This window comes from Paroedura picta, chromosome 5 (genome assembly GCF_049243985.1).
Source record: "Paroedura picta isolate Pp20150507F chromosome 5, Ppicta_v3.0, whole genome shotgun sequence".
Lineage (NCBI taxonomy): Eukaryota > Metazoa > Chordata > Lepidosauria > Squamata > Gekkonidae > Paroedura > Paroedura picta.
Genome location: NC_135373.1, coordinates 110907812 through 110923358, shown reverse-complemented (window position 1 = coordinate 110923358; position 15547 = coordinate 110907812). Strand labels below are relative to the sequence as shown.

At 42.8% G+C, this 15547-nt stretch overlaps 1 protein-coding gene across 1 annotated transcript in view; it reads right to left on the bottom strand.

The window, feature by feature from the left end:
• Positions 1-15547, bottom strand: part of SLC13A4 (solute carrier family 13 member 4) — a 52771-nt gene that overhangs the window by 28434 nt on the left and 8790 nt on the right. Inside the window, exons 2-6 of the mRNA XM_077339895.1 lie at positions 8306-8434; positions 5631-5767; positions 4349-4530; positions 1938-1992; positions 189-228 (exon numbers count right to left, since the gene is read on the bottom strand). Coding sequence (XP_077196010.1) covers positions 189-228; positions 1938-1992; positions 4349-4530; positions 5631-5767; positions 8306-8434 — 543 coding nt within the window. The remainder of the gene's footprint in view (positions 1-188; positions 229-1937; positions 1993-4348; positions 4531-5630; positions 5768-8305; positions 8435-15547) is intronic.

Below are 15547 nucleotides of genomic sequence, written 5' to 3'. Positions count from 1 at the left end.
AGCATTAAAGCCACATCAAACCCTCTCATAAAGCATGACGTTCCTTGAAACGCTGAGCACGGCACTTCTTCAACCAGGGGGAAAAGAGGGAGGAAATAGCGCAATCATTATTGTAGTGCTTTAAAGTTGTTTTCTGTCACCAATTTGAATGCCATTTTACAAAGGACTCATGCGGCCTTTCAAAGTACCTTGGAATGCATCAGGGAGCTGAAGTTGGCAGCTGTGGCACTAAAAAGAGGGGAAAAAATTAAAGCAGATGTTAAATTACAGCTCTTTCACTGGAACACAGCTGTGGGAGATGGACATTTAGAAGAGTGGGGAAATGTGCTACTCCCCCCCACCCCACTTCATTTGTGATTCTAAGTGGATTTCCTTCCCACAGGGTACATTAATGAAAACATGTGCTGGAACATTGTAGTGGGGGGGGGGGGGGCTGACAGGCAGGGGATAGGAGGAAGATGCTGCAGCAGAGAAATTATGGGCAAGGAAAGGATAAAGCCATGTCAAGAGTTCTTAACTCAGACCAGCTAGATATATCTTAAGATATGTAAAATAAATAGTTATTAAATAAGTACACATGGCCAGATCTTTAAATCTCCATCTTCCATGTCCAGTTTTTTTTTTAAGGGTAAGAATGGGCAGCCAGTTCCTTTGGAGGCCCAACAATAGGGCAAGGATGCTGATGTCTTCCTGGGATGTTGCCTCCTGGCTCTGGGATTCACAGATTGACCATCCTTGAATGTGGAGGTTCCCACCTACTGGCACAGTTTTATGTGATGATTATTTCTCTCCCGCATCATTCCCGCATTTTGGTCTTTTTTGTTGTTGGTCCGCCCAGTTCCTTTCTTCCTTAGAAAGGATTTTATGCTGATGATTTTATTATACCATTGATATGACGCTGACATAGAATAACAACAGCAATAATAATATTGCTGCTGATGGAAGTTTTATGGGGAGAAAATTATCTCATGGGTTCAATTGACATGAGGAGAAATCAAAATTAAACAGGAATCAGATCAGGAGGGCTATGAAGTTCACGAGCAGGCTGAATAGATGGGAGGATTCCAAAATTGGGGAGCATCCTGAACAGTTTAGCTCCTATGTCAAAAAAGGAAAGAAAAAAATAAGAAAAGAAAAGTTCATGCATCATTAAATGTAAGAATTTCTTCTTATCAACGCCCTTTCAGTGGTTATGACAGGGGTAGTCAAATTGCGGCCTTCCAGATGTCCACGGACTACAATTCCCATGAGCCCCTACCAGTGTTCACTGGCAGGGGCTCATGGGAATTGTAGTCCGTGGACATCTGGAGGGCCGCAGTTTGACTACCCCTGGGTTATGATTTCAGCACTGCTACCTTGCTTCCTAGGAAAGCATGTGTGAGCCTCTCAATACACACAGCCACATTTTTAATGAAGAGGGCAACACGGAGTATTTTCCAGCTTCGTTGCCGGTACATGCTGAAGCTTGGGGGAAAAATTGCATTGCCCTTTTCACACAAACTTGCAACCACGCTTATTAGGATAATCATAGCCAGGTCTTGTTAACTGCTCCCGTCAACTGCCCTGTTAAGCAAGGTAGAGATACCGAAAAACATAAAACACTGAAAAGGACTTGGGAAACCACCAATTTCCTTTCTCCGTTTGGAAAGATGCATTCTTTCCACTACAATGGTAATTAGGCTGAAGTAGAGAAACCATTCATCCCCGCAGCTCCCGTGGTCAGCTGCCTGCAAGAAGTCAACTTTTGCATTTTGATACCAATGATACGAAGCCCCAGTCATCCCTTCTTTCTGTCATGCATCTCATTAGCCTCCCCATAAACTGATCTCCCCTGGTCTTTGCCATCTGAGATTGGCTTCTCCTGAGGTTACATTTTATCTCATTGTGACCTGCATGGGTTCAAATGTCCATTAGAGATGGACAGGCTTCATTCTTACTCCTCGTTGATGAAAATAAGCTCCAAGGATGGCAGCCCATGTTTTTCCTCAATACCTGCAGAAGAAGAAGTGGGGGAGAGATGTTTAGCACGCAATCGTTTCGGAATTTTGCACGCAACATACCAAGGGCAGGAAAGATTTTTTTTTTTAAATCAACTCACATATCTCAGACAACCTGGCACTCACTGGCAGTCTTCAAGCAAAGGTTGGATACACACTTTTCTTGGATGCTTTAGGATGCTTTGGGCTGATCCTGCGTTGAGCAGGGGGTTGGACTAGATGGCCTGTATGGCCCCTTCCAACTCTGTGATTCTGTGATTCTATGTGACATAGCACAAGGTGCCAGAAATAAAATCTCGTGGGGATTTTAAGTTTGGAGAAATAGCAGCACCCCAAAATGTTGAAACTGTGCTGAGTCACCGGAGATTTCCTAGAACTCAGATTTAGAGCATGAAATCTGGAATTTCACACACAAGCATAGTATGGACGGAAATTGACCTTCCACTGCAAAAAATGGGAAGATAGTGAATCCCATAGATGGATTTTTCAATTCTGAGGGTTTAAATCCAATTTTAACATAAAATTCCTTTCACTGTGGATTTTTCCGCTATACAGAATGCATAGACAGAGGCAGATATTATGTATCTTATGTGAGTTGAAACATGGATTTGAAACCATAATAGATCCATTGTTCACACTGCTGATCTTTGCTACGTGCATAGCGCTAATGTACAAAATAGCCAATATAATTTAATTATATATTCAAAAGTGCTGTCATTTAAGAAACTCAATCCCATAGTTCTGCACATGAATACCTAATCCTGACAGAAAGACAAAGTGCAATCATAAACTTACAGGTTAAAAGAGACAAATTATCCATGTACAAGAAATATACCAAATGCGTTTTTGGCTAAAAACCTTCCTTAGTGGTAAAATCCAAACTGAATGCTCCATAAATGTAACAGAAATATACATAAAACTCATCATACACAAAATGGGCTTAAAATTAAAGTAAGGAGGGAGGAGAAAAATAATTATGTCTATTTTGGCTTGTTAATCAACAATTAAAAAAAAGATTTTTAAATAAATGGAACTGGGATAACTTCCATACTCACACTGAGATATTCACCTGTGGAGTAAGTAGTCATAAATATTCATGGGTGAATTCACAGTGTGAGAAAGGTAGTTATTTCAATTCCACAAAATATTTAAATTTAATATCATTGCTGTTTAACAGACATATAATTATTTCTCTCCCCCCCCCCCCCCATTTTAAACTCATTCTGTGCATGATGAGTTTCATGTTCGGTGGTTCTTGTATTTGGATATAATGTACACTTTTAATGCGTGTATGGATATAATTTGTACTTTTAATGTGTATTTGTATCATTGGACACCTGACTTTACATTACAAGAAGAAGGTTTTTATACCCAGCTTTTCATTACCCAAAGGAGTCTCAAAGCCACTTAAAAACACCTTCCCCCTCCTCTCCCCACAACAGACACCCTGTGAGGTCGTGAGGCTGAGAGAGCTCTGAGAGAAACTGTGCTATGAGAACAACTCTAACAAGACTATGACTAGCCCAAGGCCACCCAGATGGCTGCATGTGGAGGAGGAGTGGGGAATCAAACCTGGCTCACCAGATTATAGGCTGCCACTCTTAACCATTACACCAAGATGAATTAGTAACTTTTGCAAGTATGATATTTTGTACATTAGCACTACATGTAGAACTATATTTTAGTTTATTTTTCTTTGTTTCCACCCTTTTGATGACCATGCTGAGTTTTTTCTAACTGAGCACATTCAGAAATCACAGGGCATGAAAGTGGAAAAGATGGACATCTCTTAGTGTAAGTATCTGCTCTGCATGCAGAAAATCTCAGGTTCATCTGCTGGAGATTCCAGTTAAGGGATCTCAGGTGGAAGGTGTTGGTAGAAGGAGAAGGCCTTTCTCTGTCCTAAAACCTAGAAAGCCACTGTCAGTCATAGTGGACAGCACTGTATTTAATTCATATAAGCATTTCCCCCCACTTTTATCCGTAAAGGGGAATCAAACGAGGCTTACAAAAACACCAAAATTCAATTTTGAGAAGCAAATAATTCAAATAAAATATAATATAAAGAAACAATCCCCACCACCTCCTGCACACTAAATCGCATCCAGGGCTGGATCTGGATAGAATGGGCTGGTTCATGCAAGGCCACAGGCTATCCACCATGGGTTAAGAGCAAAGGGCCAAGATCTTGTCCTTTGGCTCATGACAAACCATTCACACATCTAGCGATGTCCAGGCTAAATAATTAAACCGAAGGACTGACTAGACACGGAACAGCTTCATGTTTTATGCAGCGACTAAGTCTGTGATCATAAGCATCTTCAAAAGTCATAATGGTGGTCACCATGTACCTATCTTTTCTCGATCTTCCTGAACAGTGTTGTCCATGGTGCCATTCGCCTCACGGTCCTCCTCGACACTTACTAGCTCTTGAAGCACTGCTTCTACAATGGGCATCACCATGGCTGTGGTGGATGTGTTGGAAAGCCACATGGACAAGATAGTCGTACAACACATAAAACAAAGGAGAAGCCTGGAGCAGAGCAAAGAGAAATCATTACAATTTTGCCCTCCTCCTCTTTCCAAGATCTTGACAGATTGTAGATTCTCCATTGTCACAAAAATACCACAATACAGAATTCATTCTGTGTTTCCTTAACTACCTGTTAAGTACGGAAGCATTGTTTAAAAGCTCTGCTTCTAATAAAATAAGAACTTACAGAACACTACGGTTTCCATCAAGAGCTCTGAAATTTATTGTACAGAATCAGAAGTGCAGAAGAGGCAAGAATCACAGTAGACTGAGAACCAAAGTAAAAACAAACAGGGTAAAATAAATTTAAAATACCAACAAGCAGCAGTAAGGGAAGGGGAGGTAAATTCTTCATACTTGAATAACGGTAGTGATACTGTCAAGTCATGGCCATGTGACATGGTTTTCAAGGTTGTGGCGACTGACCAAGTTGCAGCAACCAACACAGTTTTCAAGGCAAGAGACATTTGGAGGTGGTTTGACACTGCCTACCTCTACATAGTAAACTTGGACTTCCTTGGTGGTCTCCCATCCTAGTACTAACTATGTTGAACCACTTAGCTTCTGAGATCTGAGAAGTCCAGGCTATTTTGGGCCAACTAGGCCACTGGATCTCAAGATCGAGGGGTGCGGGAGGGCCAGAACCCAGGAAGGTCTCAGTGCAGGTGTATGTGCTAGTGCCTGTTGTATTTCTGGGTGCAACGGGCTTTGCCTCTAGTGTTGTATAGAAAGGGCAATCTGTGGCTTTTGAGCCTTGGAGCATGCGAACCAAAAAGCTGAAAATTCAGTATTTTGAGTCGCATGTATTCATTCATTGCTCCTTTCGGCATACAAGAAGACTGGGTCGTGTGCACTCCCAATTCACGCAGTTGGAAGGCTCCTAGAATGCAGGGCTGTAACACCTGAAAGGGGCTGGAATGTTATCTGGAAACTTCTTCGTAAGTGTCTACCCTGCATCCTTCATTCTATGGGCTTCCGCAGCAGTTTTTAAAAAGCGTTACAGTGAATAAGCACCACATGCTAATCTTATCGACAGTTTGCACCTTCCTTTTTAACAACTCTGTCCTTGCTGCACGCTGCGAAACAGCAGTTTGACTCACATGCCCGGCTTTGCTCCAGCTATCATGACCATGCGCAAGGCGATCCGTTTGTGCAGGTTCCACTTCTCGACAGAGGCTGCCACACAAATGACCCCCATGAGAAGCAAAGTGGTATTCTTGATGTATTCTGCAGCCACCTGCAGGGAAAACAAGTTGGAGGAGATTAAACGCCAGGGAGAGAAGGGGAAGGGAAGAGACAAAACTATTAGTGGCTAAGAGCATCTTTGGGAGTAGTAGGATCTACCAGCACGAAAACCGATCCATCATTTTTCATCTTCTCATGTTACCTCTGCTTTTCTTTCTGTTCAGAATTTTCTTTAATATTAGAGAACTTCTCATGTCCGGTACTTACCTAACCTGTTTGCAAACTGTGTCTGTGTTAATTTGTGATGCCATATAGTGCACGTTTTTATGCTTTCCCCCCCGCTTTTATAAGCAATGACATATATATTTGACATTATATAAGCACAGCACATGGACACAAAGAGGAACTCTACAGAAAAGCAGGTAACAACAAATGCCCAGAGAGAAAGCAGGAAACCTGCGGCTCAAAATGCTTCACAACTTTCTCTCTCTCTCTGTTCCAAACTCCAAAAATTCACACCTGCTCTCCACCTTTCAGGGTAGAATAAAGCATCACCCTTTCCAAGGTCTGATAGGTCCTTTAAGAGAGCCACCAGAAGACTATCAGCTATGGATATTTGAGGAAAACATCTACCGCCAATAAGTTAGGCGAACACAACTTTGTTACAAACTTTGGCAGGTGCATCACTCCAGGCCAAACTATAATGACAGACCCATTTGGAGCAATCAGAGAGCAAAGTGTCAGCAGGATTGACCAACCTGGCTGGGGCACAGGCTTCCCCCAATCTCAATGGTCAAGAAATTCTTGTGAACATTGAAGTAGCCATTGTAAGAAAAAACAAATCCCCATGTTTGGAGATGGGGCAGCTTCTTAAGACAGCTGGTTTGAGTTGACAGCATTTGTTCATATTAACCAAATGGGGAAATGTTAAAAAGTGTGTGCGATTGTCAACAATTAAAACATTGGTGGAGAACTCTCAAAAGTTTGTTCCCTGGCTTGTTTGCTCTAATTCTTATCTCATTACCTGTTTTCCACCCCACCCCCTTCAGGTTAGCCTGGGCAACAATTTTTATGAAACATATTATTGAGCGAAAAGCAAAGAATCTGAGACATTTCGCACACAAGCCTTTATTGTTTCCCTTTATCCCTGTCACACTTTTGGGGGGTCTAGACACAAAGGCTAATGTTCTTATAAGCACAAGGCTCTTAGTCTCAGCCTCTAGATAGCTTTGGGAAGAGAACCTGCATAAAGCGCTCAAATATCCCTGATCTCAAACTTCATGTGCTGATGCTACTCCATTTGGTGGGCACAATGACAGCCAAATTCTCAGCATTCTTACTAGAAAGGGAAGGCCAATTCATTTGTTACCAGCAAATGCATGGGAGCTGTTGCAGCATTCAGACAAGGGATAATGCGAAAACTCTCTCCCATCAGGTACCAAAATGGATTAAGAGGTCAACTGAAACTAATCATGTTTCCTCAGAGGAATAAATGATGAGAGCCAGCTTGGTGTCGTGCTTAAGAGTGGTGGCCTATATTCTGGAGGACTGGGTTTGATTCCCCACTCTTCCAACACTGGGTGACCTGAGGTAAGTCACAGTCCTCTCAGAGCTCTCTCAGCTTCACCTACCTCACAGGGTGTCTGTTGTGGGGAGAGAAAGGGAAGGTGATTGTAAGCTGCTTTGGAACTCCTCGGGGTCACAAAATGTGTGTTATAAAAACCAGGTAGCACAAAGCAGCAATAGTTTAAATCAGTGATCCCCAACCTCCGGGCCACGGCCCAGTACCAGGCTGTGAAGCCCTCGGTACCAGGCCATGGCTCTGGCAGCCAAATTGCTCAAGCCTAGCCGCACTGTGGGGGGAGGTGCGGGCGCAAATGCGCCAGCGTGGCTGCTCTGTGCATGCATGTTTGCGCCCACTGGCGATCGCTGCTCTCCCTCTCCCCCTGGTCCCCGGGCCTCCCTCTCCCCTCCCCTGTCCCCGGCCTGAAAAAGGTTGGGGACCACTGGTTTAAATGGTGCTGAGCCATTTAAACCAAACAGCTGAGTGGCAGTGGAGGTCCCAGCGCTCAATTGTTTCTGCTGAGGAGCATAAAGCAGGAGTAAACCTCTGGTTCTGATTTTTATGAACCATCATGAGCCACACGAATTGCACCCAAAATTCATAGTAGTTTGTCCCAATTGGTCAATTCACAAATTTAGGTTTCTGAACCCTGAACAGGCCAAAATTTGAGATCCAGATTTGACCTGCATGTCCCACAGAACGCCAAGGCTACATTTGTCCATCCAGCCTGGGGATGGTCATGGGAAAAGTACGTGTATTTAGGCCGTCAGCCTAACCTACGCACAGGTTTGTTGGGAAGATAATATGGCCACAGTACCAAGTAATTCTTTGGATGTGTTGTATCAGCCGGACAAGACTTTCACATAATCTCATATTACAGTCGATGCAATACATTTCCTTGGAGTCAGTTTCCACCCTCTTAGAGAGCCCTTGTATGAAATAAACCAGCAAGTGATAACAGTAGTGCACAATGTGTGTTGCATGCATGAATCAATAAGACTGATTCTAAAAGGACACGGATCTGACCTCACTGGACTTCATGACTCCAAAGAGTGGGTAGAGGAAAGCAGGAACAAGAGCTGCAGCCCCAAGGGGCACCGCTTCGGAAACCCAGTACACTGCTGTCACTATCAACACATAGGCGCATGAGGCTTCCTGGAGGAAGAGGGAAAGGGGTTAAACATCGAGCATTCTGTGATGCAGCAATATTCATCAATTTGCCCTTACTCACACTCTGTTATCAAAGCTAAAGTACATTAATTTTTGAACCACTAATGTTTTTTTAATTGACTGCTCCTGCTCTCTTGCATATATTCTTACCGTCTTCATTAAAAATATTATTGTAGTTATTAAAGCCTCTTCAAAAGTTGTAACTGACACGAGGCATCTTTTAAACAAAAACTAACGAAACACATATTTTCCAGTATTAGAAGCATTGCTGAGGAATTGCTTAAATTCTCTTATCATTTCTCAGATCTTTCAGTTCTTTCCTTGGTGTTAAAGAGTTCTGCAATAGGTTTTCTAACGGCTTTTAAAAACAGATTATGAATGATAAAAGGAATGAAAAAGACCTGTTCTTTATAATTCTTTTGATAACCTCCTTTGGTACTTTGATAATATCCTGATATTTTGAATCCTAGATAAAGTTACAGTCTCCTAAATTCATTAAGTTCAGTGGGCACAGAAGGGCATAACTCTGTTAAGAATTGCATTGCTATGTGATCCAATGGTAAATAGTTAGATAATGTTCAATCAAATTAATATTTTAAAAAACAGGAATTTATTTTAAATTATGATTTAAAACAAATATGTGGTTTTCATAACACCGCTGTTATGAATAAAACATAATTCATAACATAATTCAACATACTGAATTGGTTTGTATCAGGTATTTTGACAAGGCTTAAAATCACAACAATATTCCTTAGTTTTAGCCTGGTGACAGGTATCCTTTTGATTTTTTAAAACTTTACACATCAAATGAAGACAATGCATTTTGACACAATTCCTGTCTCTATGGAGATAGCATCAGTGCATCTATGTTTCATGGATAAAAGTTTCTAGAAATCAGTGTCGAAAGATTTTGTACTTATTATACTTAAAAGTTAGAGAGGCTACAACATAGAAATCAGATTTCATTATTCAAGAAACAAATGGATCTGAGATCCTTGGAGGAAGACAGCTCTCTGGTACTATATTTACTGGTTTGGACTCTGACTGCATTAAAAGAAGAAGAAGAAGAAGAGTTGGCTCTTATATGCCACTTTTCTCTACCAGAAGGAGTCTCAAGCCGGCTTACAATCGCCTTCCCTTTCCTCTCCCTACAACAGGTGAAGTAGGTGAGGCTGGGAGAACCCTGATATTCCTGCTCACTCAGAACAGCTTTATCAGTGCTGTGAGGAGCCCAAGGTCACCCAGCTGGCTGCATGTGGGGGAGTGGGGAATCAAACCCAGCTCACACCAAATTAAAAGTCACCACTACACCAAGATAAATGGTAGGACTGTTGGCTAAGGCCCAAAGCTTGGAAGGGGGTGGGATTGTGATTTGTGTGCACAGAGAACCATGAGAGCATAGGCTGGAATACCATAAGAAGAAGAAGAAGAAGAGTTGGTTCTTATATGCCGCTTTTCCCTACCTGAAGGAGGCTCAAAGCGGCTTAAAGTTGCCTTCCCTTTCCTCTCCCCACAACAGACACCCTGTGGGGTGGGTGAGGCTGAGAGAGCGCTGATATCACTGCCCGGTCAGGACAGTTTTATCAGTGCTGTGGCGAGCCCAAGGTCACCCAGCTGGCTGCATGTGGGGGAGTGCAGAATCGAACCTGGCATGCCAGATTAGAAGTCTGCACTCCTAACCACTACACCAAACTGGCTCTCCATAGCATGGAGGCCAGCAATAGCAAAACACCTACAAATGTCTCTTGCCTTGAAAACCCTACAGGGTTGCCATAAATCAGCTTTTGTTCACAATGGGGACCCAAGGAGGCTTTCAAAGTTGTTCTTCTGTCCTCCATTTGATCCTCCTCACTTTCCCTAATGTTTGTCGCTATCAGGGCTGGGTCTTCTGTTTATTCTTTTACACCACTTTTAACTGCAGCTGTCTAGATGTCCTTCAAATTCCAAGCCTTGCAGAATGTGTTTTTCTTGTAATAGGGAAAAAACTTGGCATGAGAAAACCCCTTGAACGGTGCAAAAATTAAAATTCATAGTATTTTTTCTCACAAGGGAGATGCAAAATCAGAATGTGGCTATTGGAACTGAACCAGCAAGCTTGCAAAATTCCAGGCACACATGGATTTTTTTCAGTCGTATATAAACAAGAGCCCTGAAGCATCTTAAATTCTAACAAGTTTTTATTCTAACTTTTTTGAGATTAGAGCCAGCTTTAGAAGAAGAAGAAGAAGAGTTGGTTCTTATATGCCGCTTTTCCCCATCCAAAGGAGGCTCAAAGGGGCTTCCCATTCCTCTCCCCACAGCAGACACCCTGTGGGGTGGGTGAGGCTGAGAGAGCCCTGATATCACTGCTCGGTCAGAACAGTTTTATCAGTGCCATGGCGAGCCCAAGGTCATCCAGCTGGTTGCATGTGGGGGAGCGCAGAATCGAACCTGGCATGCCAGATTAGAAGTCCGCACTCCTAACCACTACACCAAACTGGCTCTCTTTGTCACATGCATTCTAATGAATTGGGCTCCAATCCAGAAAAACTGCTGTGACTAGTTTGCTATTTATTTATGCCCACAACGTAAGGACACTGTTACATCTCTTGTGCCTTACATCTCCACAATTATGATGGTTGTTCATTTAGACTTAGGAAGAGTGCATGCACTGGAAAGCTCTTGCCTTGAATAAATCTTTATTGGTCTTAAAGGTGCTTTTGGACTCTATTTTTGTTGTAATACTTCAGCTCAACATGGCCACCCACTTGAATCTGTTACATCTCTGTTAGCTATCTGTAAAGAGAATCACCCACATCCTACCATGATGCTCAGCAAAGCTTGATACCTCCTCCAACCTAAGGATCCTTCCCCCAACCTGTGGCCCTTCCTTTTTTGTGGCAGGAAGGATCTTTAGGCCGGATGAACTTTCTCCATTCAAAAATTGGATACCACCCACTATAAGCAAAAGACAGATCAGTGCATTAGAGAGCAATTCTAAATAGGCCTATTCAGAATAAGTTTCATACTCATTAGGTCTGACTTTTAGGAAAGTGTTCTTAGGACGGCAGCTTTAAAGAGTTTGACTAAATCTAAACAAGGGGAGGGGTTAGGTTGTGATCCTCCAGGTGGGCCTAGAGACGTTCAGGGATTACAGTTAGTCTCCAAATGACAGAGAAATTTTCCTGGAGAAAATGGCTTCTTTGGAGACTGGATATGACTCGGTGCTTGCACAGGGGATACCTTTACCTTTACTAGAAGGGAGGCATAGTCTTGATAAGGCACGAATACTCTTTGAAGAAGATATTCCTGCCCAAGTCAGAGATGTGGCAGGGCCACCTTATTTATCCCCACATTTTCAGGTGCCCCAAATCACTCTGTTCTCATCATTTTATTTATTGTTGGAATTGCAATCCACATGTAACTCAGCGAAGTCAGCCTTGGGGGACTGTTGTTAAGCTGTTTAAGCAGATGAGCTATACCTGTGTGCTCATTAGCACATCAAGGGGCCACAATGGAAAACCCCCAAGCACAGGGCTTTTTACCCACTCCCAGTTCAAATAAATCCCTCCCTTCTACACAATTTGATTCCATTTTGATTTTGGGCATTTTAAATTTTCCCTCTGCAACATGCATGATCGATCTGGAGTGACCCTACCTTTCCCCAGCAATATCCAGAAGTGGATATAACCCTTGATATTTTTTTAAAAATTACCATCAGTAAGGGTGCAGGTTTCTGCTTTTTGTGAATTCACTTCCTTCTCCATGCCTTGTAGCAAAATAGTTTTCCCTGATTGGCCAGGGCACCAGTTCAAAGACTTCCTGGTTCCTGGTAGTAAGACCTCCGTTAGTGACTGTGCTTCAGAAACCCTAACTTCTCTCAGCAGAGATTTGCCTCTTGGATTTATTCCCCCCTCCTCTGCTTTCTCCAATCCTCTCCCCCAGCCATTGTTCATGAAAAAAAAGAGACTCCTGCTGCGCTTGGCTCCCTTCCCCACTCTGAGCTTCCCAAATCAAGTGCAGAACACTTTCTGTTTCAATTGGGGCGCGGGGTAGAGCAAGACCCAAGTTCAAATCAATCTGAATTCAGCAGGATCCACAATGGAAAAAAAACAAAGTAAGTGCAGAATCAGCCCTCAACTGTTCAGGTCAGGACTCTTTGCTACTAAAGGGCCATCAGTGAGGTTGTCTAACAATACAATTATCTTCTGCAAAAGTTGAGTTTCTTATATAGTAATTGTTCTGCATTTTATTTCTCCAACACACAAAGCGTGAAATAGAAATTATCCATTTGCAGACTTTCATTACTTTGGAGCTCTTGGACTTCTCCTTGGAATGCATGATCTGGATACTGTGACTGGATATTTATATTGGATGGGAGTCAGCTGAGCGCGTGGCCTGGCCGGGATAGATGCCACAGACTCTAGTGTTTGTTTTCCTAACAGTGGCCACCCTGCTGCTCTGAATCACAAGCGAATTCTTGGAAGCTGGACGAGTCCCTGAAGCAGTGGGCAATGTGGTGATGGCAAGAGGATAGGGATGGAGTGCAATTCGGGATAAAAACACTGATGCCTTTTCAGTTGAAGAAAGAATGGCTTTTAAGGGATGAAAACTGTCCAGGAGACTAGTGGCCACTTTCTGAAATGTTCTGATTATTGCAGTTACTGACAGGTCACCTCCTCCATGGCCTCCTAGGGAGGCCTGAAGATCACATAGGCCACATCTGACTGTCTACATGACAATATCACTGTTGAAACGATCCATGCTAGAAATGTTCGCCTCTGAACATTGTAGCCCTAAATGCCTCATCATTCCTGTTTTAAGGGATCGCTTTCTCCTGCCAGGGTGGAGTGGCCCCAGTAGGAGGTGCTAAAAAGGTAAAGGTTTCCCTTGTGCAAGCACCGGGTCATGTCATGTCACCCTTGGGGTGACACCCTCCAGCGTTTTCTTGGCAGACTCAATACGGGGTGGTTTGCCAGTGCCTTCCCCAATAGGAGGTGCTAATAAAGTCCAAATAAGCTTCAGAATAAAGCTGGATGTAAAGAGCTAATGGGTCTGGAGAATACATGAACAGGCAGTGAGTAATGAAAAAGAAGTTCAAGCAACAAAGGAACAAAAAAGACTGGGAGGATGTGGAGTTTAAGGTGAGGTTTGGGGGAGATATAATGTATAAATCTTTCAGATGTAGAGAAAGATCAGTCAAACAAGAAGTTGTAGCAGATGCCTGCCTGGCAAGCGATAATTCTCTATATTGCCGCATTAATCTCAAGTAAAATGCTGCTACGAGGCTATTTAATGCACAAGTAACTAGGCTAGTGGATAACTAGGCTACATAATAAATTGACCTGGGGATTTAGTGGTCTATTGTGGGATGAGGCTTCAATTTGAAAGTGAAAAACTTTTGCATTGAGGGGATATTTAGTAGGGTTTCTTTTCTTTCTTTCTTTTTTTGATTATTTTGAATACTTTTTGGACTATTTCTGATTGGGAGCTAGAATATCCATTAATCATGTATTGTCATGTATTTTTCAGAAGTGTATTTGAAGAAGGCATAATTTACTGAAAAGGAAAAATTAGTTCCTGTATGGAACTAATATGAGCCTCTTGTGGCGCAGAGTGGTAAGGCAGCCATCTGAAAGCTTTGCCCATGAGGTTGGGAGTTCAATCCCAGCAGCCGGCTTAAGGTTGACTCAGCCTTCCATCCTTCCGAGGTCGGTAAAATAAGTACCCAGCTTGCTTGCTGGGGGGTAAACGGTAATGACTGGGGAAGGCACTGGCCAACCACCCCGTATTGAGTCTGCCATAAAAACGCTAGAGAGCGTCACCCCAAGGGTCAGACATGACTCAGTGCTTGCACAGGGGATACCTTTACCTTTACCTTTATGGAACTGAGGCTAATCCGACACAACATCTGTGGGTCCCTCCTCAAGACATACCCTCCATGACCTGACTGATTCTGACCTCCCAAGGGATTCTGTTAAAGTTGTTCCTGCCAATATTTGTTCAATTGGGCCAGTTGCTGTATTTGTTAACTTTCTTCCACTGTTGATACTATTCATGTGCTGTGTAATAACTTTGATGGTCTATGTGCCCCATGACGTTCCATGTAGACCGCCATGAGCTGTATGGGAGGGCGGTATAAAAATCTAAGAATATAAAACAAACAAACAAACAAGGTATACTGCTATATAAGATTGGTTCTTTGAATTTTTCTATATAAGTTATTGCTGAGTTTATTTTTATTTATGTATACATAGTCATGAAGAAGTCCTTTGAAAATGAGGTATCCACCTAGGGACTCGTTTTGACTGTTTGCTCATCGTGTGATCGCTACACTTTGTTGAAATAAACTGTTGGCCATCCTCGGTTTCTTTTGATCTTCTCTTGGACTTTGACTGACGGGTCGTTTCCTGCCTTCCCTGGTATTCCTTGGCAATCTCCCATCCAAATACTAGCTAGAGCTGACTCTGCTTAGCAGCTCAGATCTGAAAACAGCAGGCTAGCATGAGTTATCCAGGTCAGCTAGATTAGTGGTTCTTAGCTGGTGACTTGAGTTTTTCCAGGGGGTGGGGATGGGAGCCTGCCAGCTCAGTTGCTATTTTAGAGAAGAAGAGAAGGTTTTTATATCCGGCTTTTCTCTACCTTAAGGACTCTCAAAGCAGCTTACAGTCTCCTTCCCTTCCTCTCCCCACAACAGGAACCTTGTGTGGTTGAGAGAGTTTTGAGAGAATGGTGAATGACCCAAGGTCAATGGCCAACAGGCTTCCTTTGGAGGAGTGGGGAATCCAACCTGGTTCTCCAGATTAAATTTTACCTCTCTAAACCATAATACCACATCAGCCTTTTATTCTACAGACAAAAACTTTGTGGTTATCTGGCTCTACCTGCCTGGCTGCGTTTTTTTAGTGTAGAAGCTGTTTCTCTCACAATCATCATAAGGTCACGGAAGAGCGTAAGAGGAAAACAGAGGATCAAGGAGAGGACGCTCTTTGGGACCCTTCAGCCGCTTTGTTTGTTTTTTAAAAAAATGAATCTATTATCTCAGTTTTCTCTTGTCATGAGCTGCTTTCTAGGCAGAAGGGCAGAATGTAAATCCTTCAAATAAATAAACATGTT